Genomic DNA, 24,935 nt, shown 5'->3' with positions numbered 1-24,935 from the left:
CCAGGCTACCCCTTCTTGACAGATGACTGAAGTCTGAAATGCTAGCCAAATAATACAGTTTTTGTCTGGATTATACCAACACTAATTAATTTTCATCAAGAAATTATTTGTAACTCTGTCAAGCCAATTGAATTCCTTGTCTCCTTGTGTGACAGAATTATCTTTCTTCATTTCCCTGACTCCTAATTTCTAGTCTTCAGGTATACTTCAGGACCATCCATACCACTATCTTCCATAGTACACTAGTGTGTTGGCAGAGCCTGGCAAACCCCCATCTTGTGCTCTGTACCGTGTGTCTCATGCATTACGTGAACGACTGTTCTGGGGAGTCCTGGCTTCTGGCTGGCACAGCACTTCATGCTCACGACAGCTTTGCTGAAATGAATCAGTCATTTGGTTTCTTCCTCTCCACCACCTAAAGCCCCAAATAAACTGAGAGGGTTGAGAACAGGAGCAGGGGTTGGAGGTCGGGGTAGGGGGGGGAGGATTAAGGCAGGTGGGTAGTGGCTCTGAGGGTCAGAGAAACTTAGGAACAATTCTGAAGGAGCTAGTCAGTTTTCAGAGCTCAGGTGGAGGAGAAATTTCTTCTAAGAGAAAGAAGTGGAATAAACTAAAGAAAACTGGAATGACTTCAAGGAAAGGGGAAAGAGAAATGCTAAAATCCAAGCTGGTCACTAAGGAACGTAGAATGTAGAGCCCTTGAACTCTGCCCAGGCAGAGGAAGAAGAGGCTGATGGCAGGAGACATCAAGTTGCCCAGCTGCCCACCTCCCACCCCCAGGAGGGCTTCTCAGTCTGTAGGCACCCCCATTTTACCCCATTACACTGGCTCATTGGCAGGTTCAGGAAGATGTGGGGAAAGGGCTCTGATTGCCCCTTCCAGGAGGAGTGCTTTGGGGTGGGTGACCTAGCAGAAAGGAATAAGTACAAGGTGCTTACCATCCATGAAAAGGAGGAGGTAACTGAACACTTGGGGAGGCTTGGCAGAGCGAGATCACCCGGGAGCAGGGCAGAGCGCAGGGAGGATATGCTGGAGAGCATAGGGCTCATCTGCGGGGAGGGGCTGACTTTGCACCTTGCATGAGGGCATCACGGAGGGCCAGATGCTGTTGTCCAGAGCATCTCCAGTCTGAACCCAACTCACTCCTTCCCCTGTGACCTCGTCACACACCAGGCCTTTGTTAGCCTGCCATGGAGTAGCCATGAACAAAGCTCACGTGCACCTTACCCTTCCCCGCTGGGCTTCGGAGGTAGCCACAAGGAACAGGACAGTGAGTTGCACACAAAACCAGAACAACTGAGAACCCTGAAAGGTCTAAGTAGGTGGGAGGTGCTCCTCTTCTCCCCAGGCTCAATGGCCCAGGAGAACCCGGGTTTTTTCACCGCCATTGTTGCCTGAGAGTGACGTCGATTTTGATCCATTCCTCATTCTTTGGTGTGGTTGGAAGTGAACAGTTGCAAGCATTTTTATAAGCCTGGAGCTGAATGTGCTACTCACCAGCTGTAATTTATTCGATTGCCCCCTTTTCAGTGAAGTGTGGCCCTCCCAAGTGAGAAGTGCACACTTTTAACTCCTATTAACATGTTATTATTCATGTTAGCTGTATCCATTTTTAAAATTAGTGGAAAATCTACATCTATTTACCCAGTGATTTGAGGTGGGCCCACATTTTTTAAATTATAGCTTTTTTAACCTTAAAAATAATTTTTTTAAATATATCTTTTCTTTAAAATGAAAACAAAAGCTCCACCGGATGTTTTCTGGTTTCGTGATGGGTCACCAGGAAAATGTTGACGTTGGGCATCTGACTACGTCATAGACTCCCCTGACTCCATCTTGGGGAGTTGGGTCCACAGGAACTTTGGGGAATCCAGGCCATTTGTTCCTATGAAAAGGGCTAGAAAACTAAGGAAAAGCAAATTACTAATATTTGAAAGGTTTTCCCCAGACTATTTTTAGAATTCAAGTGGTGTTTTTATCCTTTCCCTTCAGACTTGGAAAAATGTTTGCACCTCCAGACAGAAAGGGCTCTGTGGTTAGCTGTCTACCTCAAGTGGCTGTTTGTCACCTGTTGCCACCTCTCTGCCCAGAGAGCTGAGGAGGAGGCAGGGAGCTAGGGATTGCCTTGCAGAAAAACGTTGAGAGGAGATGCGCTTCTTCTCTTCTGCCCCAATTAGAGACATAGGCCCCTATTGCCGGGGCCTATGAGCTGAGGAGTCCATCCATCTACCTTCCAAACTGTTGCTTGGCAAGGACTTCACTGCAGGGACTTCATACAGTTGTGTAAGGTTGCCGACTGTTTCAGGGGTAAGACAGGGCTCCTCCATGTCAGCCCTGTTGACATTTGGGGGAGGTATCGTGTGCCTTGTAAGGTGGTTCACAGCACCCCGGGCCTCCACCCACTCCATCCCAGCAGCCTGGCCTCCCCTGACTCGTGACATCCAGAAATGTGTCCAGATGTTGACATCTGCAGGGCAGTATTATCTCTGGTTGAGGTTGGGAACCATCAGGTGAAGGGAAGCCGACGTGATGTTGGGGCCCCAGAGACTAGCTGAGAGCAGAGGGAATGGGGTTTCCTGCACCCAGGGAGAACTGAATGGGGTGGCGCAGCCATGGCCAGAACCTTGGCGACTCACAGGGGAGGTTCAGCAAAGAAGTATTCAGCTTCTCTCTCTTTCTGTCCTCCAGATTCTCAGCATTCCCTCCCTGTTAGATGAAGCCTGCTGGAAACCGGGTGACAGGGAACCTGTGTGGCACAGGCCATCAGGGTCAGCGCCAGGGGCACTGAGTAGGGTGCAGAAGGACAAAGAATGGATGAAGGCACAAAGACAAACAATCGGTCTGCTCATCCGTCTGTGTGATCATCCAACCTGTATGGGCAGCTCCGCGCAATGGTCAAGAATGTAGGCTTCTGTGCGGCCCCTACCACTTCACCTCAGTAACCTCAGGTGCAGAAGGACAGCAATAATTCTGTCTACATGTGACCTGAGGCTTGCAATCTTGGAGGTTTCCTACTGGGGAAACACATCCTAGTTGACTGCTCAGTACGTGGCTTTAACCAAGTAGATGGTATCAGCTGCATGCCCAGTGCTGTTTTATGGACAATGCTGGGAAAAGCAAAGACATAGGGCTCCACCACAGAATGCCGTCTCTCACCGTCTGTCAGCACACTGAATGCTGTGCAGGTATGAGCAGAGAAAGGTCATAGCGGGCTGGAAAAATCTAGACCACAGGACTGAGTTGGGCCCTGAGGGATGAGTAGGCCTGGCTAAGTCATGAAGACAGAAACTGTCAGGTGGTAGGGATGGTGAGCAACCTGGAGCTGTAAGACTTGGAGGGAAGTTGGCACCTGGGTGGCTCCATTGGTTAAGCATCTGCCTTCATCTCAGGTCATGGTCTCGAGGTCCTGGGATTAAGCCCCGCATCAGGCTCCCTGCTCAGTGGGGAGGGTGCTTCTCCCTCTCCCTTGGCCTGCCATCCTGCCTACTTGTGCTCTCTATCTCTCTGTCACATAAATAAATAAAAATCTTAAAAAAAAAAAAAAAAAAAGAATTGGAGGGAAGGAGAAGGCCCAGAGAGAGCTCCAGGGGGAGACTGGTGATCAGACAGCTTTGGTAGAGGGTCTTGGTGCTCTCTTCCCTCCCACCCACCGTCGCCTTCCTCAGTATTCGGGTGTAGGAGTCATAAACTCAAACGGCTATAGGAGTGAGGTCGGAGGCAGTAGGATACATCTATGCCTCCTACAGGGCATGGCCACTGCTTGGCTCCAGGCATCTATTAACATGCCAGAGTGCATCCCTGGGACACCAGGTACTAATTCTGTGAATTTTCAAAAGATGCTAGAAATGTGGATTCTTATGAGAAATCTCCTGACTTTTTTTTTTTTTTTTTGAAGATTTTATTTATTTGACAGAGAGAGACACAGCAAGAGAGGGAACACAGGCAGGGGGAGTGGGAGAAGGAGAAGCAGGCTCCTGGCTGAGCAGGGAGCCCAGTGTGGGGCTCGATCCCAGGACCCTGGGATCATGACCTGAACCGAAGGCAGATGTTTAACACCTGAGCCACCAGGCGTCCCGAGAAATCTTCTGACTTTTAAAAAACCATGCAAGCCATACCAGACTTGTGTGCAGACCCAACAATCCATTTGGAGACAGATGTTTCTGAGGGGCCCTCTGGGGCCTTAGAATCCTTGAGCTGTGTGTTTGGTTGGGTTCTGCCTCCTGCGTACTTATTTTTAAGCAATAGCTCCCAGGGCTTTAAAAAAGAAGAAGTAGAAGAAGAAGGAAAAGGAGGGGTCCACCTGAGCCAGGTGAAGTTGGAGTTCCCCTCCAGACCTAACAGCGCTGATAGGTTAGGGAGCAGGAGAGAAGGACAGCCCAGAGGCACTGGCTTGGAGCTCTGAGTGGGTGGGCCCAAGGCTCAGTGCTGTCAGCGCCCCGGCATCTGAGCCAGTGTCCGCGGAGACTGAGGCTGGAGCTGCCCTTTAAGAGCACTGACGAGAGCATTTGGTTCTTGGACAAAATTTTTTTAAATATTCAGCCAAAGAACAGAGACTAATATCATGAATACCATGTTCCCCTGCCCAGCCTTGCTTCTGTGTTCTTCAAAACTGGAGAAGCCACCCCTTTTCTTTCCTTAGGGCAGTGACCTTTGGGAGAACCTGAAGTCCTGGCACTGATTGCCATGCCAGGAAATCCCACCTCTGAGTCCTGACTGTGCTGGCCCTGAGGAGCAGAGAGCCATGGGCTCCGGGAAAGGCAGGGGGCAGAGGGGCCCTGGCAGCCTCAGGAAGAGGCAAACGGCAGTCAGCAGCTGAACCAAGCAGCCGTCTACACTTGTTTCTCGTGACCAAATAAAATACAGTCTCTTGCTCTGCTGAGGGGAAGTGAAGAAGTCTGTGGAGAAGACCAAAAATAATGAAATTGTCCGGAAGCAGCCTAGTGTAACCTTAAAATATTTTCTCTCAGCAAAAAAGAAGACCCAGTAATACTACCTTATTCAGACACTGCCTTTGCCTCCCTGGGCCTGCTCCAGCCTGTCGGGCCCTCCAGCTTCACCTCCAGTTCCTCTGGCAGGAGCCCCTCCTCAGGGGCAGGCCCGAGCTCCCTGCTCCTCCCTTTTGTCCCAGCTCTGCGAAGCCCCTTATCCTCGGCCTGCCCATTTTCCCTCCATAAAGCTCCCACCTCCCATTCCCCACATTTTTTTTCCTTTTCTGCTCATTCATTACTGCTACTCATGATATTATCAGTCCCTGTCATACACCGTCTTGGATTATTTCCTGACCCTTCGTTTGTGTCAGCTCACCACTGACCACACTCTCCTCTCTCAGAGAGAAGGGACTGGAGTTTTCCTCGTGTTTCTCATAGTACCGCTCTCCCCTCCACACACACACACAGCAGGTGACAATAAGTACCATGGGCAGATAGAAGCTTGAATTGATGGGTGAGTGTGTGGACAGGGAGATGGTGGGATGGCGAGTTTGAGGGAGTTCCACAGATGCCTAGAACAGGATGCTCCTGAGCTAGGGGCAGGAAATACTCAACCCATCTCCATTTCCTCAGCATTTACTGTGCTGACTTGGCCCCTCTTGGAAAGGAGACTTGACCAATGGCCTTGGTCTAGAAGGCCTCTCCCCCATAATAACTCTAGAGTCAGACATTGCATTTTGAATCCATAGTCTCAAGCTCAAGGTTGGCACCCAGAACAAGTCGACATTGGCATTTTCATTTTCATCAGTGTGATTGAAGACAACCTCAAAGCCTGGGACTTGAGGTGTGCCCAGCCCTGTGTGGAGCTTGCCTCTAACTGCCAACCCCAAGGGGGGCCTTGTCACAGGAGTGGGAAAGAACATGGGCGGCAGGGCTGTGGGACTCCCCATGCTCGCCTCAGGAGTCTCAGCCTGTATCTTCTGGCAGCCAGGTATCTGCCTTGGCAGAAGAGCCCCATGCTGGGGGGTGGGGGACAGTAGCAAGAGGATGTCCACACTGTATCGGCCCCGAAGCCCTACCACCCAGGTGATCCATTCACAAGGGGAGACGTCAAGGATTAACTAGTTCTAAATGCAGATTCGTTGGGTTTCCAACTCACTTCCTATTGACCGAATGCTAATCCCCCTTGTGTAGGCCTAGCACAGACAAGAGTATGTACCAGCACTCCTCACTCACCTGAAGCCCACTCACAGGGGTCTAGGGTGTATTTCACTCTAGCCTTAGCCAGTAGCGATTGGCAGGCAATGATTTATTCGAGCACACTGACTTCCTCCCTCCCCTGATTCCTGCAGCTCTTGGGATCCACACCACTCCATTGAGCACCGGATGTCTCATTGCTTCCAGAGGCTTCATCCCTCCAGTCTTCTAGCTTCACGTCACCTTCTCCTCCATAGGTTTCCGGTGTCTTTCTGCTCACTCTCTTTAGGACATTCGTGATGGCATCTAGGCACCACCCAGATCATCTAAGACAATTTCCTCATCTCAGGACCATTAACTAAATCACATCTGCAAAGACTCTTTTTCCAAATAAGGTAACATTCACAGGTTCCAGAGGCCAGGAGCCATTTTTCAGCCTGCCACATTCCCCCTTCCCCCTGGCCCAAGATAATTCACATGCCACAAAATTCACCAAATTAAAGCCTACAGATATACACATTTTAGTATATCACAGGGTTATCCAGCCATCACCACTGTGTAATTCCAGAACATTTTTGTCAACCCAAAAAAGAAGCGCTGTTTCTATCAGCAGTCATTCCTCCATCTCCCCATTCTCCAACCTCTAGCAGCCATTAATCCACTTTTTGTCTCTGTGATTCACCTGATCTGGATATTTCACATAGGTGGAATTATACAATACATGGTCTTTTGTGTCTGGCTTCTTTTCACTCAGCATGTTTCCAAGGTTTGTCTGTGGTGTAGCATGTATCTGTACTTCATTCCATTTTACAGCTAAGTAATATTCCACTGTACGGTTATACATTTTATTTATCCATCCCTTGGTTGATAGATGTCTTGACTGCTTCTGCGTATTGGCTAGTATGAAAATTCACAAATACAAATGTTTGTGTGGACATGCGGTTTTTATTTCTCTTCAGTGTATGTGCCTAGGAGTGAGCAAAACTTCGAAACTGTTTCCCAAACTGGCTGCACCATTTTACATCCCAACCAGCAGTGTCTGAGAATTCCAACTTCTCCACATTTTCACCAAAACTTTTTATCTGTCTTTTGTATTGTGGGTCTAATGGTTATGAAGCGGTATCTCGCTGTGGTTTTGATTTGTATTTTCCTGATGGTTAATGGTGCTGAGTATCTTTTCCTGTTTTTATTGGTCATTTGTGGATCTCCTCTGGAGAAATGTCTATTCAGATCCTTTGCACATGTTTTCATTGGGTTATCTTTTTATTATTTCATTTTAAAAGTGCTTTATGTATTCTAAATATATGTCCCTTGTCAGATATGGGGTTTGCAGATATATTCTCCATCTCCGTGAGTTGTCTTCTCTTTATTAATGATATCCTTTGGAGCACAAAAGTTTACGGTTCTGGTGGAGTCTGACCTTTCTTTTCTTGCTTGGGCTTCTGATATCTTACTTAAGAAATTACTGCCTAATCCAAGATCTTAGAGCTTCACTTCAGTATTTTCTTCTATGTGTTTTAAGATTTATTTATTTGACAGAGAGAGATCACAAGTAGGCAGAGAGGCAGGCAGAGAGAGAGAGAGGAGGAAGCAGGCTCCCTGCCAAGCAGAGAGCCTGATGTGGGACTCGATCCCAGGACCCTGAGATCATGACCTGAGCCAAAGGCAGAGGCTTAACCCACTGAGCCACCCAGGCGCCCCTCTTCTACGTGTTTTATAGTTTTAGCTCTTAATGATCCATCTTGAGTCCGTTGTTGTACCTGCTGTAAAGTAGGCCCAAGTTCATTGTTTTGCCTGTGGATGAATACCCAGGTGTCCTACCTCCATTGATTGAAAAAACTGTTCTTTCCCTACCGTTAATTGTTTTGGCACTCTTGCCAAAAAACAAAAAAACAATGGAATGTAAGTGTGAGGGTTTATTTCTGGACTCTCAGTTCTATTCCGTGGATTTGTATATTTGTCCTTATGCCAGCACCACACTGTCTTGATTACTGTCACTTTGTAGTTAGGTTTTAAAATCGGGAAGTGTGAGTCTTCCAGTTCTGTTGTGTTTTTCCAAACTGTTTAGCTGTTCTGGACATGCAACAGATTCTTCAGACACACTGGTGGTTTGGTCACTTGCTTTCTTGTTTCGCTGATGGACTGGCCAGCGCATGAGAGCCTAGTTGGCTTGTGTGCTGAGCTAAAAAAAGACTCCTCTCCTACTCTTCTGCCTCCCTTCACAGGGCATGTGGCCAGTAGCGATCTGGGTTGTTCTAGCCAAGCCATCCTAGTTCAAGGCAAAGTAATAAAAGAGGAAACTTGGTGGGGTGCATCTGGCCCCTCAAGTAGATTTAAATAGAAATTACCCCCTTCCCCATCCCGCTTTCTTTCCCCTTCCTTTTTCATCTGGCAGAATCAGTATTTGGATGGCTCTAATTCTCTCTGGATCTACTCCTAGCCAAGTCACACCAACACTCCCCTGTGTCTCTGTCATGCCCGTCACTCACCTGCCACTTCCTAAGCACAATTCATGACAAATTGGTACAGGATGGGAGACATCTGTTCTGGCAGGTGGGGCAAGTGCAGCAGGCCTTCCTGGTGGCATCATGAGTACAAGTGATAAAGCCAAGTGTGACTTCTTCATCTCCATGGGCTGTTTCTGCATGGCTTCCCCATGGGGTGGGGGCAGCGTCTGGGCTGAGGCAGACTTAGCTCACTGCTGCCACTGCTGACTGTGCAAACTTGGATCCATTCCCCATGAGCATAGCTTCCTCATTGGTTAAATAAGGATACCTCCCTGCTCGTGTGGGAGCAATAAGGGTTAGATAGGCCAGTGTTCATTATTATCACCAGTAACCCTAGGTAACCATTTAGTGAATGCTTTCTTTATGGCAGTCCCTATGTTAGTGTTCAAATTAAGTCAAATTGGGGGCAAAGGAAAAGATTTCATGATCTCCGGAGCCACACACTAGAATGTTCTGAGCATCTGCTATGTGTTTAATCCTATGCTAATCTTCGTGTATATTTTCAATTCTTTTAGGTGTGAAAGATGCTAATTAATTGTACCATCTCCCCATACAGATTCTAAACGATCTGAGAACTACACAGAGGAGTTAGGTAGAGATAAAAATAGAGATTATACTGTAGGTAAGGGCCGGACTAACACGTGCCCCAGACCGAGAGCCAAAATGCACATTTGCTCACTGCTTCTCTCTCATCCCTCTCTTCTTTCTCTGTTGCTTGGGTTAAATCCTGGTTCCAGGCAGCAAGAGGCAGCAGGCTGGGGAGCAGAGGCACCAAGGGGCAGAGTCCTGGAAGATTGATTCGGGGATGGTGACATCAATCTTGGGGCTGCTTCCATGAGTCCAGGCTCTGCTGGGTGGGCTTCAGGTAGTACTGGGCCCGCTTCAGGGTCACTAGCCCAGCTTATCTAACTGGGGAGACCTGTATGTCTGGAATGTTGATGCTAATTCAAATCTGCTCTGGAGGTACCATGAAACATTGTGCCCATTCTGAGTATTTATAGTCACTCAAAGCACTGGGACTATATACAAGTAACTTAATCTGAGCCCAGGGTTCTGCACCTGTGAAGTAGGGATGACAATACCCAGCCCATGGAATGTCAAAGGAGTGGATAGAAAGTAGTTGGTTAGGGCCTGGCACATAATGGGCCCTGGGGTGGGGGCAGGGGCATCCTACTTGGACCGGTTCAGTACCCTGAGAGCTCAAGCTTTCAGTCCAGACTCTGAGCCTTCTCTCTGTGTGCTGAGCAAGTCTCTGTGAGGGCCAGTGGTCCAGGCCAGGTCTGTGTGCTGGAGATGGGGATTAGGGAACAATGAAGCTTCAGTAGAAGTGGGTCATCAAAAGGCAGGCCTTGGTGCATGGAGGGATCCAAAGAGGTTCATTTGGTGGTAGTATTGCAGTCCTATGTCTCAGACCTCTTCCAGGTTGCAGGTAGGAGGCCTCCAGTTGTTAGCGGAAGAGTCAACACCCAGAGCCTCTCTTCAAACCTATATTTAGGACCGTCTAAGGCAAATGATGAAGTAAGCAATGGTTTCCCCAAGGCACCCGCTTCCTCTTTCTACACCCCATTCTACTCTTTCCGCACCCTTTCCTAGCCAGCGAGTAAGACAAGGATCTGAAAAATGAATTCGAAGACAAGAGGGTAGCAGATATGAGCCAAATCCAGCTTGCCACCTGCTGCCATACAGCCTATGAACTACAAGTGGTTTTTTTTTTTTAAAGATTTCATTTATTTATTTGACAGAGAGAGAGATTACAAGTAGGCAGAGAGGTGGGTGGAGAGAGAGAGGGAAGCAGGCTCCCTGCTGAGCAGAGAGCCCAATGTGGGACTCCATCCCAGGACCCTGAGATCATGACCCAAGCCGAAGGCAGAGGCTTAACCCACTGAGCCACCCAGGCACCCCTACAAGTGCTTTTTAGCACTTTTTAGTAAATGGTTGTGGGGAGAAAATCAAAAGAAGAATATTTTATGACAAGTGAAAAATACATGAAATTCAAATTTTACTGGAACTTAAATAAAGTTTCCATATTGCCTGTGTCTGCTTTCAGCAGAGTTGAGGAGTTGTGAAAGGGACCTGAAGACCCCCCAGAGTCTAAAATATTTATTCTCTGACCTGTTAAGAAAAAGTTTGCTGGGGCTCCTGGGTGGCTCAGTGGGTTAAAGCCTCTGCCTCCAGCTCAGGTCATGATCCCAGGGTCCTAGGATTGAGCCCCACATCGGGCTCTCTGCTCTGCAAGGAGCCTGCTTCTTCCTTTCTCTCTCTGCCAGGCTCTCTGGCTACTTGTGATCTCTGTCTGTCATATAAATAAATAAAATCTTTAAGAAAAAAGAAAAAGTTTGCTGATGCCCTTCTCTAAAATGGTAAAATGGCAAGAGGTTTATGTGTCACATGGCCAGCGGGATTTGCTTTCAGAGGTAGGGGCAGACCAGTGGCATTCAGGCATTGTGACAGGCCTACAGAAGAGACACAGGGTGGGAAGCTGTCCTGAGGTCCTTCCAGTTACAGTAGATGGACTGACGGGAGCTAAATGTCTCATCCTACAGGTGGAATTGCTTCTGATCACACAGGGATGGGGGGGCATGAAAATGGTGAGGTTCGGGCCTCTGACTCCTTCCAGCAGAATGAAATGGACTAATGACCTCTGAGGAGCCTAGACACCTCCCTGCAGGCTGGTAGCAGTGATTTGACCTGAGTCCCTTAATGTTCCTGGAGTCCTGCAGAGCCTCCCCAGGATGGCCCTGAGCAGCACATTGACCGCTCGCCTCTCTCTCTCTCTCTCTCTCTCTCTCTTTTTCTCGTTTCCACAGAATTTGCCTTCTGTCAGGTGGATGCTTCAATTGCACTGACTCTGGCCCTGGCTGTGCTGTGTGACATGCTCCAGCAGTGGGATCAGCTGGCCCCTGGACTCCCAGTCCTGCTTGGATGGCTATTGGGAGAGGGTGATGATTCTGCGTTCCATGTGGAAAGCACCCATCAGGTAACCCCAGGGTCTCAGGGCCATGGCGGTGGGATCAGAGCGGTGGCCCAAATCCACTAGATCAGCGTGGCAGGCTTGCTGCAGCTTCCAGTGGCTGCTGAAAGTGTGCTTCTGAGTGCTCACATACAGATCAATAACCAATTAGGAAAGTCTCCAAATGACCACAGCAGCTGGCTAGATGCTACTGGGGGAGAGGGGATAGCTCTTATGCTTACTTTTGAGGTTCCAGTGGTAAGTCTTGAGATCACAAGGGGAAAGGACTTTGAAAGAGCCTCCTGGGTTTCTGAAGCCCATGGGCAGACCCCACTGCCTTCACTATCCGACGGCCTAGCTAAAGCCAATAGCCTTGGCTGTTCCACACCCAGGACACCCCTTGATTGCCTGGCCCTGGTGGCCAAGGGAGCTGTCATCCTGAACTCCGCAGGAAGGTGGTGATCAGGAAGACCGTTCTCGGCAGTCTACCATCCCAGGGCCCTGCACAGACAGTGGACTGAAACACAACCCCAGTCTTCATGGGAAAAAGGCTGTTTACTTAGCCTGGATCCTCAGCCTGAGAGATAGGCTTCCGGTTTCCCGCACATCTAGAGGCACAGGAGGTGTTCCTAGGAAACATAAGCAGAAGGTGACATCCTTGCATGCTCCCCTTGGCCTTGCTACGGCTCCATGAGACCTCTCCCCAAAAACCTAATACATTGATCCGGAGCCCCAATTTTTGCAACAGTTGCCCAAGAGACACCTTAAGATCTCCTGGTCTGGAGGCCAGGAAGGATTACAATTGCCATCCCACAGTATTATATATATTTTAAAAGCTGCTGCCAAAGGATCTGGCTTCCAATCAGCCTGAAAGCAGGTGCTAAATGAGATTCCTCCCCTTGGGACACAGACAGGTCTTGGCACATCCTCAACAATGGAGCCATATTAAGAATAAATCAGGCTGTTCAGACAATCAGAAGGGTTCAAGAGACAACCAAGAGCTAGGGCAAAGTTGAAGGAGAAGTTTCATCACCCATTAGGCCAAGAGACCAAGAGAGGTGGCTTCTTTGCCTAATACACAAAGCAAACACAGAGTCAAGCAAAATGAGGAAACAGAAATATGTTCCAGAAAAAGACCTTAATGGTAATGGAGGTAAGGAATCTATCTGATAAAGAATTCAAAGTAGTGTCCATAAAGAAGCTCACTGGGGCTCCTGGGTGACTCAGTCAGTTAAGTGTCTGCCTTCAGCTCAGGTCATGCTCTCAGGGTACTGGGATCAAGCCCCACATCGGGCTCTCTGCTCAGCGTGGAGTCTGCTTCTTCCTCTCACTCTCCCTTTGTACTCTCCCTCTCTCTCAAATAAATAAATAAAATCTTTAAAAAAAAAAAAGTTCACTGAACTTGGGAAAAGAAAGGATGGACACAGTGAGAACTGCAACAAGGAGGAAATATACATAAATACCAAATAGAAGGCACAGAGCCAAAAAATACAATAACTGACCTAAGAAACATTAGAAGGGCTCAATAGCAGACTGGATGAAACAGAAGAATGGCTCAGTGAGCTGGAAGACAAAGCAATGGAGCTCATCCAGACAGAGCAGCAAAAAGGAAAGCAAATTTTATAAAGAAGTTAGGGGTGCCTGGGTGGCTTGGGTTGAAGTCTCTGCCTTCGGCTCAGGTCATGATCCCAGGGTCCTAGGATTGAGCCCCGCATCAGGCTCTCTGCTCAGCAGGGAGCCTGCTTCCCTTCCTCTCTCTCTGCCTGCCTCTCTGCCTACTTGTGATCTCTGTCTGTCAAATAAATAAATAAAATCTTTTAAAAATAAATAAATAAAAATAAAAAGAAGTTAGCTTAAGAGAGCTATTGGGACAGCATCAGGTGGAATGACATTCACACCATAGGGGTCCCAGGAGGAGAAGAGAGAAAGGGGCAGAAAACTAAATTGAAGAAACAATGGCTGAAAACTTCCCTAGCCTGGAAAAGGAAACAAATCCAGGCCCGGGGAAGCCCAAAGAATTCCAAAGAAGATGAACCTAAAGAGATCCACACCAAGACACATCATAGTTAAAATGTCAGAAGTTAAAGAGAGAATCTTAAAAGTGGCAAGAGAAAAACAAATTATTATGTACAGGGGAATCCCTGTATGGCTATGGGCAGGTTTCTGAGCAATTATTTTGCAGGCCAGAAGGGAGTGGCACGACTTACTCAAAACCTTCCAAACAAGAATACTGTACCTGGCAAGGTTATCATTCAGAAAGGAAGGAAAAATAAAAAGTTTCCCAGACAAGCAAAAACTAAAGGAGCTCGTCACCACTAACCTGGGCTTAGAAATGTTCAAGGACTCATTTAAGTTGAAAAAAAAATGGCACAAATGAAGATGGGATAAGAGGAACCCTGACTGCAGCCCCATCCAACACCTGTGACCAATAGGAGGTAGCTATGATAGAAGGGTGGTCACCCTTCTTCCCTAAAAGCAGTTAGGGTTACTTCTTCAAAGGGAGAATGATGAAGGACAGCTGGAAAGCAGGCAGACAGGGACAACCCCCACCCCACCCCCAGCCCTAAGAGGAAAGCACCCTTAAAAGGATTTTATACTACCCTGGAAGGAGCCCTCCACCATTTGCATATGATAAGACAGGTGACAAAAATCTGACTAGATGACAAGCAGGAGGGTTAATTGGATTAAAACATACTAGCATGTTAGCATACTAACAATCCCATAAAAACCCCTAGACTTAGAAACTCCAGTGGCAACCCTCTTAGGTCCCCTTCTTCCTTGGGAGCTTTGTAACTATCACTTTGCCATTGGCCAATAAACCTTGCTTTGCTGCCCACCAAAAAAAAAAAAAAAAAGAAAAGAAAGAAAGAAAGAAAGAAAAGAAATGTTACTAAATAATAACAAGAAAACATATGAAAGTAAAAATCCCACTGGAAAAGGTAAATGTATAATAAAGGTAGTAGATAAATCACTTACAAAGCTACTTTGAAGGTTAAAAAGAAAAAATTTAGTAAAATGTACTAAAACTAAATAATTAAGGGAAGTGTGAAAAGATGTAAAATGTGACATCAAAAACAAAAAATAGAGGGGGCACCTGGGTGGCTCAGTGGGTTAAGCCTCTGCCTTTGGCTCGGGTCATGATCTCAGGGTTCTGGGATCGAGCTCCACATCAGGCTTTCTGCTCAGCAGGGAGCCTGCTGTCCCCCCTCTCTCTGCCTCTCTGCCTACTTGTGGTCTCTGTCTGTCAAATAAATAGATAAAATCTTTGAGGAGAAATTAATTTTAAAAAAATGGAGTAATGGGCGCCTGGGTGGCTCAGTGGGTTAAGCCGCTGCCTTCGGCTCAGGTCCTGATCTCAGGGTCCTGGGATCGAGTCCCGCATCGGGCTCTCTGCTCAGCAGGGAGCCTGCTTCCTCCTCTCTCTCTGCCTTCCTCTCTGCCTACTTGTGATCTCTCTCTGTCGAATAAATAAATAAAATCTTTAAAAAAAAAAAATGGAGTAATAATTTGTATTCTGGGATATGTTCAAATTGAAGATGCTATCAATTAAAATAGACTGTTATATATATAGGATAACATGTGAACCTTATAATAAACACAAAGCAAAAACTTACTATAAACACAGAAAATGAGAAAGGAATCTAAACACTGAAAAAGTCATCAAATCACAAGAGAAGAAGAAAGGAACATGCAGGCCCTACAAAATAGCCAGCAAATAGTTAACAAAATGGCAATAAGCAGATACCTATCAATAATTACTTTAAATGTAAATGGACTAATTCTCCAATCAAAAGACATAGAGTGGAGGTACCTGGGTGGCTCAGTGAGTTAAGCATCTGCCTTCAGCTCAGGTCATGATCCCAGGGTCCTGAGATCGAGCCCTGCATTGGGCTCTCTGCTCAGCAGGGAGCCTGCTTAACCCTCTCTCTCTGCCTGCCTCTCTGCCTACTTGTGATCTCTGTCAAATAAATAAATAAAATCTTTTTTTTTTAAGTGTTTAAAAAAAAAGACATAGAGTGGCTAAATTAATTTTTAAAAAAAAGATACATTTGTATACTGCCTGCAAGAGACATCAGAAGTAAGGACACATGCAGCCCAAAAGTGAAGCAATAGAGAATTACATTCCATGCAAATGGAAACAAAAAGAAAGCTGCTATAGCTATAATCCTATCAGACAAAATAGACTTTAGAACAAAAACCGCAATAAAAGAGAAAGAGGGCCACCATATTGATAAAAGGGTCAATCCAACAAGAATATATGACATTTATGAATTTATACACCCAACATAGGAGCAAATAATAACAGACCTAAAGGGAGAAATTATGAGTAATGTAGTAATAGTAAGGGACTTTAATATCCCACTTACATGAATGGATGGGTCATCCAATCAAAATAAATAAGGGAATGTTGGCCTTACACAATACAATAGATCATATGGATTTTAATAGATATATACAGAACATCCCATCTAAAGCAGGAGAATACACATTCTTCTCAAATGTGCATGGAACATTCTCCAGGATAGAACACATGTTAGGCCACAAAACAAGTCTCAATAAATACAAGAAGAAAACTGGAAAAACTAAAAATACATGGAAATTAAGCAATATGTTCTGAACAACTGTTGGGTCATAGAAGAAATCAAAGGAGAAATTTAAACACCCAGAAACAAATGAAAACAGAAACAGAACATACCAAAATCAATGGGATGCAGAAAAAGTAGTTCTAAGATGGAAGTTCAAGTGATAATTGCCCATTATCAAGAAACAAGAAAAATCTCAACAACCTAACTTTCTACCTCAAGGAATCAGAAAAAGAAGAACAAACAAGATCCAAAATTAGGAGGAGGAAAGAAAGAATAAAGATCAGAGTGGAAATAAATGAAATAGAGACTAAAAAGAAAATAGAAAACATCAATGAAGTTAAAATCTTGTTCTTTGAAACATAAAATAGACAACACTTTAGCTAGACTGACTAAGAAAAAGAGGGCTCAAGTAAACAAAATGTGAAATGAAGAGGAGAGGTTACAACTGATACCACAGAAATACAAAGATCAGAAGAGACTACTGTGAATTGGATGTCTATGCTAAGGTTGTGTCTTGGGGCAGGTGGAAGGAGGATAGGAGGTGTATATAGGAAGACAGGGAAGCACTTCCCTCTCACTCTGTACTTCTGAAACAAACATTTCACTAAATAATACTTTCTAACACATGGTGCTGATGTTTCTGAACCTTTGTCTTATTTTTAACTGGTTGTAATCTATATTGATTTCATGACCTCTTAAAGGTTACAACTTGCGGTATAAGAACCGCTCTCCCGTAGACCTACCTACTTGGTCAGTGAATGCAGTTGATTAGCAATCAGTGTGTTTTTTGTGTGTAAAGGTTATGGAGAAACACCTTTGAAAAAAAAATATTATGATTCTAAAAACTGGTTGATAAAACTGAGGCTTTAGGGGAATTTCTTTACATTTTCTCCTCTGTTAAACTGAGCCTTAAGAGGACAGGGGCTACTCATTTATCACTGTGTTGACCAATACCTAACACAGTGCTTTGCTCATGGTGGATGCTTAATAAATGAATGAATGAATGGTTGGTGAATGTTACTAGAGTACTATTATTCAAATCCATTTTTTCTGAAATACTGGAAGGTATTTCTAAGCTATTTCTTATTTGTAATGAATTTAGAGAGAAATAAATTTGTGAAGGATTAAAAAAAAGAGAGAGAGACTACTGTGAGCAATTATATGCCAACAAACTGGATGACCAAAAAAGAATGGATAAATTTCTAAAAACTTATAATCTTCCAAGACTGATTCATAAAGAAATAGAAAATCTGAATAGACCAGTTACTGGGAGTCAATTAAAAACCTCCCAGTAGGGGCACCAGGGTGGCTCAGCGGGTTAAAGCCTCTGCCTTCGGCTCAGGTCATGATCCCAAGGCCCTGGGATCGAGCCCCACATCAGGCTCTCTGCTCAGCAGGGAGCCTGCTTCCCTCTCTTTCTCTCTGCCTGCCTCTCAGCTGACTTGTGATCTCTGTCTGTCAAATAAATAAATAAAATCTTAAAAAAAAAAACCCTCCCAATTGTCGGGGACTGCCTCCAGCCGGGAAAGTCCCCGCCATTACAAGAAGGTGCTTGGCTCACTGCTAGCAAAGTACGCTGCAAGTATACGATGAACTTTCTGGTGAAGCCTGCCTAAAGGAGGACATAGTTATTGGCTGTATCAAATTTAATCAGCATAGTAACAGGACTCTCATTGGCTCTCCCCATTGCTTGACCCCTTATTGGTCACCCTGCTGTATATAAGCTAAGGAAGTTGATTAAATAAACGGAAATGAAGCATTAACACCATACCAGGCTCATTGTCGTCCTTGCAGGCCAAGGGCGACACCCAATAAATAAAAAATAAAAGGGGGGCAAGCCACACACAATAAAAATCCAAGACCAGAAGTCTTCGCTGGTAAATTCTACAAAACATTCAAGGATTTAATAGCTACCCTTCCAAACTCTTCCAAAAAATTGAAGAGGAGGGAATGCTTCCAAATTGATTTATAAAGCTAGCACTACCCTGATACCAAAACCAGGTAAGGACACCACCAAAAAAAAAAAAAAAAAGAAAGAAAGAAAGAAAAGAAAGAATGAAAGAAAATTATAGGCCAATATCCCTGGTGAACATAGATGCAAAATCCTCAACAAGCTATTAGCAAATTGAGTTCAACAACACATTAAAAGTATCATATACCATAATTCAGTGGGATTTATTCCAGGAATGCAAAGATGATTCAACATCTACAAATCAGTCAATGTGATACACAGTATTTATTCCAGGAATGCAAGGATGGTTCAACATCTACAAATCAGTCAATGTGATATACAGTATTAACAAAATGAAAGACAATCATGATCATCACAATAGATGCAGAAAAGCATTTGACAAAATTCAACATCCATTTATGGTAAAAACAAAACCCTTAATGAAGTGAGTGTAGAAGGTACATATCTTAACATAATGAAAGCCATATATGACAACCACAATGGATAAAAGCTGAAAATACTCAGTGGATAAAAGCTGGAAGCTTTTCCTCTAAGATCAGGAACAAGACAAAGATCCCTACTCTCACCACTTTTATGCAACAGAGTCTTGAAAATGCTAGCCACAGCAATTATGCAAGAAAAAGAAATAAAAGGCATATAAATTGGAAAGGAAGAAGTAAAATTGTCACTATTTGCGGATGACATGACACTATATTTAGAAAACCCTAAAGACTCTACCAAAAAGCCTTTTAGAACTAATAAATGAATTCAGCAATAAAGTTGCAGGATAAAAAATCAATGTACAAAAATCTGGTGCATTTCTATACATAAATAACAAACTGTTAGAAAATGAAATCAAGAAAACAGTCCTAACTATAGTTGCATAAAAAATAAAAAATTAAAACCCTAGGAATATACTTAACTAAGGAGGCAAAAGACCTTATTAAACTGTGAGATACTGATGAAAGAAATTAAAGAAGACACAAATAAATGGAAAGATATTCCCTGATCTTGGATTGGAAGAATTGATATTGTTAAAATATCCATCTGTCCAAAGAAGTCTATAGATTCAATGCAAATCCTATTAAAATTCCAATGGTATTTTTCACAGAACTAGAACATTTATTCTAAAATTTATATGGAATCACCAAAGACCCCAAACAGGGGCGCCTGGAAGGCTCAGTGGGTTAAAGCCTCTGCCTTCACTCAGGTCGGGATCCCAGGGTCCTGGGATCGAGCCCCGCATCAGGCTCTCTGCTCAGAGGGGAGCCTGCTTCCCTTCCTCTCTCTCTGCCTGCCCCTCTGCCTACATGTGATCTCTGTCTGTCAAATAAATAAAATCTTAAAAAAAAAAAGAAAAAGCAAAAGAAAATACCCCAAACAGCCAAAACGGTCTTGAGAAAGAACAACAAAGTCAGAGGTATAATGTGTCTTGACTTCAAACTATACTACAAAGCTATAGTAATCTAAACAGTATGTCATTGACACAAAAACAGATATAGAGATCAGTGGAACCGAATAGAGAGCCCAGAAGTAAACCCACATATATATATGGTCAATTGATTTTTGACAAAGGAAGCAAGAATATACAATGAGGAATTGATAGTCTCTTCTATAAATGGTATTGGGAAAACTGGAAAGTTACATGCAAAAGAATAAACCTGGACCACTTTCTTACGCCATTTACAAATATTAACTCGAAATGGATTAAAGCCTTGAATGTAAGACCTGAAACTATAAAACTTCTAGAAGAAAACATAGATGGTAAGCTCCTTGACATCAGTCCTAGTGATGTTTTTGTGCATCTGACTCCAAAGGTAAGGGAAACAAAGCAAAAATAAACAAGTGGGACTAAATCAAACTAAAAAGCCTCTGTGCACTGAAGGAAACCATCAACAAAATGAAAACAGAACCTACTGAAGGGTGACTGGGTGGCTCAGTTGGTGGGCCTCTGTCTTTGGTTTGGGTCATGATCCCAGGGTCCTGGGATTGAGTCCCACATCGGGCTGCTGGCTCAGTGGGGAGGCTGCTTCTCCCTCTGTCTTTTCCCTCTGCTTCTGCTCTCTCTCTCAAATAAATAATTTAAAAAAAAGAAAAAGAAAACAACCTACCTAGTGGGAGAAGATATTTGCGTATGATTTATATGTCCAATAAGGGGTTAATATCCAAAAAATATAGAGAACTCATACAACCCAATAATACCAGAGAAATCTGATTTAAAAATGGGCAGAGGGGCGCCTGGGTGGCTCAGTGGGTTAAGCCGCTGCCTTCGGCTCAGGTCATGATCTCAGGGTCCTGGGATCGAGTCCCACATCGGGCTCTCTGCTCAGCAGGGAGCCTGCTTCCTCCTCTCTCTCTGCCTGCCTCTCTGCCTACTTGTGATCTCTCTCTGTCAAATAAATAAATAAAATCTTTAAGAAAAATAAAAATAAAAATGGGCAGAGGATCTGAATAGACATTTTCCCAAAGGAGACATACAGATGGACAACAGGCACCTGGAAAGACGCTCAACATCACTAATCATCAGGGAAATGCAAACCAAAGCCACAATGAAGTATCACCTAACACCAGTCAGAATGTCTAGTATCAAAAAGACAAGAAGTAGGTGTTGGTGAGGATATAGAGGAAGAACTCTCATGTCTTGTTGGTGGGAATGTAAATCTGTGCAGCCACTATGGAAAACAGTATGAAGGTTCCTCATAAAATTAAAAATAGAACAGGAGATCTAGCAATTTCATAGCCTGGGCTCTATCCAAAGAAAAAGGAAACACTGATTTGAAAAGATACATGCACCACTGTGTTCACAGCAGCTTTATTTCCAGTAGCCAAGACATGGAATCAATTTAACATGTCCTTCAATGGATGAGTACATAAAGGTGTGTGTGTGTGTGTACACATGCATGCATTGTGTGTATATTATGTGTGTGTTATCTATGTACAGGAATACTACTCAGCCATGAAGAAGAATGGACTGTTACCATTTGAGACAACACAAATAGAACTCAACGGTATAATACTAAGAGAAATAAGTCAGAGAAAGACAAATAGCACCTGATTTCACTTAATATATGGAATCTAAAAAACAAACAAGCAAAATTAAACCTAATCCAGACTCACAGAGAACAGTTTAGTGGTTTCTGGAGGAGAGGGGGTGGTTAAGGTCATGTGAAATGGGTAAGGGATATCAAGAAGAACAGACTCCCAGTTATAAGATGAATAAGTCATGGGGACGAATGTATAGCATGTGGACTATATGCAATACGGTTATATTAACTTCGTAAGGCGACAGATGGTAACTAAGTGTAGTGATCATTTCACAATGGATACAAATGTTGTACACCTGAGACTAGTATAATATTGTATATCAGTGATACCTCAATAGAAAAGAAAAAGAAAGAGGCCCCTTGGAAGTTGACGGTTTAATTATGGAGAATGCTTATTAGTCTGCACTGGAAGGGCTACAGGCTCCCCATGGTTAAGTCGGAAGGTGAAACATTCCCAGAGAATCAGGATCCTACCAGGGTATTTGCTGCTTACAGTCAACAGACAGGAAAACTGAGGACCAAGACTAGCAGCAGAAGCATCTCGTCAACTGAAATTTGTTTCCATCCACCAGTGTCTGACTCAGCTGGTTCTCTCTGACATACCCAGCAAGCCAAGAGTTCAAAAAGCAGCCTGTTTATGGGAAATTTGGAGACAAGATAAATTGTCTGTGATAAAATAACCTTGAAAACTCCTGGCATTATAGCAGTTTGGTTTCGTACTCAGCAGGGTCTCGCGTTTGGTAATTCTTTTTTGCTCTTTGCTCTGCCACTGAGATTTCTCTTCCTTCCCGCCCCCACCCTCTGGTTTCTAGATGCACCTTTGGGTCCAGGGGCCACACCCATGTTGAGGTTCCCTTTTCAGCAGCAGGCACCCAGAAATCTTGGCTCAGAACCGCAGACACATCTTTATCAAAGGTCATGTTAAGTCTGGGGAAGAAAATCCCTCCCCAGTAGAGAAGTACAGCAAATAAAAATAGAAGGTGACCTTCCAGACTGCCAGTGGCAAGTGTATGTGGGTGCTGACAGGTGAGAGTGGGCCCTCCCCAGAGAGGGGGAGGGGACACCCCTCCTCCATATCCAGCAGGACTCTGGTCTGGATGGGAGCTTTTCGACATTCCCTGCAATGTTGACCCTGAGCTTTGTCATTTGATTTAGGTGGAAGACTACCTGTTTGAAAAAGCAGAGGTCAACTTTTGGGCTGAGACCCTAATCTTCGTGAAATACCTCTCTGAGCACCTCTTCCGGCTCCTCTCCAAGTCCAGCTGCCATCCCCTCAGCCCTGAAAGCTTCCAGCATCTTCGTAGGACAGCGTCAGAGCAGGGCCACCTCCTCTCCCGGCTCTTCAGAGAGCTGCCACCAGCTGCTCAATTTTTGAAGACAGTGGAATTCACGAGACTGCGCATTCAGGAGGAAAGGACTTTGGCTTGCCTGAGGCTTCTGGCTCTTGTGGAAGGAAAGGGAAGGGAAGACAGCCCCATTCTCGGTGCTTCTGACTCTCCTGCAGAAGCAAATCAGTTCACTCTCGCAAGAACAGAAACGGCTTGTTGAAGAAAGAAGACTTGGGGGTGGGCTAAGGGTGGACGGTTTCCCCACTGCATCTGCAGGGAACACGTTGAACATCAATGCAAATATTTCCTTCCCTTGGTGAAGCTAGTCTTCTGTCCCTTCCTACAGAGGAATTTTTCTTCAGTTCCCCCATTCAGGGCAGCCCAGTTTATGGCAGCTACTGTAGGAAGTGAGGCTACCACATTGAATATTGACTCTGTTCCCAGGTGCAGGCCACCTGCAGACCTGAATTCACTTTTGTCTTCTTCCATGACCTCTAACGTCCAGGCATAGCCAGCCGGCATTTTCTGTTAACTGTACAAAACTGGTTTGTAACTCGTGATTTTTCTTTCCTTTTTTCCATTGGATAGAAGAGCCGGATTCGTTGGCAAACAGCTTATGTGTCAGAATTCCAAATTTTATTCTATTTTAGCTAAGGCAGAAGTAGGTTCCAAATGTTGGATACGGGGAGAATTCTAGATCAACTGCAAAGAAATAGTTTTGTTTTTGCTATTTACATGTGCGAGTCCTGCAGTGACCTGCACATGCCGTTTGAATTATTAAAAGAGCTCCTACCTACCAAAAGTGTTTAAACTAATGCCAGGAAACCTGATTTTGCCACCCACTAAAAGCACAGACCCTTGGCTGTCAGAAGGAAGCCCAGAGAAGGTAAAACCAGAATAAATGATTTATTCACTTCCTACACTGTTCACTGTCATTTTCTCAGTGGCAATAATAAGATTCTCATTTAAGATGTCAGAAAACACATTTATCCACTTCAGTGTTTGAATCTAGACCTACCTTAACGGGTTTTCTGCCTTAGGGAAGACCCGCGCAGCCCTCTTCCTCTGATACCCAGCAGGTGTCGCTCTTGCACACATTTTGCTACTAGTCCAGCCTTTCCATGGCTTGCCATTTTCTACCAATAATCTCAGAATATGCGTTGCCCACAGACGGCTGTCTTGAAATTCATAGTTTGGATTGGTCATAGGCTCATCCATATTCGTTTTTCATCCTGGTTATCCGAAAAAGCCATTTTAGTAGTAGTATGTAAAGTTGGTCTAGGTTTTAGGGTCTGTAAATATTTTTAAATACTTCTCAGATATAACAGTCACTTGGAAATACGTTAAAGGGGCAGCTTAGAGGTGAGAGGGTTTGATGTCATTTTTTCCTGCAGAAAGGCTCCTATCCAAATTTGTTTCTCTTTAAAAGTAAACCACCTTGGGGCGCCTGGGTGGCTCAGTGGGTTAAAGCCTCTGCCTTCAGCAGGTCATGGTCTTGGGGTCCTGGTCTCGAGCCCCACATCGGGCTCTCTGCTCAAGCAGGGAGGCTGCTTCCTCCTCTCTCTCTCTCTCTCTCTGCCTAATTGTGATCTCTGTCAAATAAATAAATAAATATTTTTTTAAAAAAAGTAAACCACCTAACACTAAAAACACAGCCATACTAGAAGTATAAAGGACCCATAGGGAAAAGGCAGGGAATGAATTAAACTTAGAGTCCAAAACTTTGTCCTAAAGAGAAGAGGAAATTCTCTGGGTGGTTTTGCACTATTCAGCTCAACGTGTGTTTTTTGTGATCCTGAATTAATTATCTGGTTGGGCATCTGTGTAGCCCACACATGAGGGAAAGTGGCCAGTCTAACATTTCTTTTTGTTCTGAGAAAGGCGACCTGACTGGGTGAGAAGTCAGGGAATCGTTGGCATGATGCAGTGATGACCATGGTTCAGTAACTGTGAAACTGACCCCGGCAAAGCCAAGCTCACTGGAAAAGCCCAGCATTCCTTTTTTCTCCATTTAAATGAAATAAAAGCAGTTATATAATAAGAAATACTTTCTACTAGCAGGTACTCCATACCAAAGCACATAAGCATGGTGTATTTATTACATGTTATCTCCAAGATCCTTCTACCCAGCCTGCAAAATGGGTGCTCTCATAGCTGCCGACTGGGAATTACCCCAGATTTTTATACTGGCTGGCTGTGGCCAGCCTGGGAGGACAGGAAGGATAGATATTTCTCCTGGTTTCAAATCCGAAATCTTGTTACTGACCTACAATAGTGGTGGCTAAGGAAATGGCAGTTTCACACTTGCCTGATGCATTCCCAGGGGAATCTTAGAGTACTGTTATGGGGGCAGGGGGAGCTACCCTGGAACTCCTGTGTTTGGGGTCATTTCAACAAAGAACAAAACAGAACAGTTGGGGGTCTTGGGCTGTGAGTGTCAGCCA

General features: G+C 44.6%; 1 protein-coding gene across 2 annotated transcripts in view; it reads left to right on the top strand.

The window, feature by feature from the left end:
- The window catches only part of THADA (THADA armadillo repeat containing), a 324,408-nt gene extending 299,872 nt beyond the window's left edge, over positions 1–24,536 (top strand). For both annotated transcript variants that reach the window (XM_059406207.1, XM_059406206.1), the window contains exons 37-38: positions 11,440–11,609; positions 22,319–24,536. In XM_059406207.1, the coding sequence (XP_059262190.1) occupies positions 11,440–11,609; positions 22,319–22,711 (563 nt within the window). In that variant the 3' untranslated portion in view covers positions 22,712–24,536. The remainder of the gene's footprint in view (positions 1–11,439; positions 11,610–22,318) is intronic.
- Positions 24,537–24,935: the final 399 nt, after the last annotated feature.

This window comes from Mustela nigripes, chromosome 7 (assembly GCF_022355385.1).
Source record: "Mustela nigripes isolate SB6536 chromosome 7, MUSNIG.SB6536, whole genome shotgun sequence".
Taxonomy (NCBI): domain Eukaryota; kingdom Metazoa; phylum Chordata; class Mammalia; order Carnivora; family Mustelidae; genus Mustela; species Mustela nigripes.
This window is presented reverse-complemented; position numbering and strand designations above follow the sequence as displayed.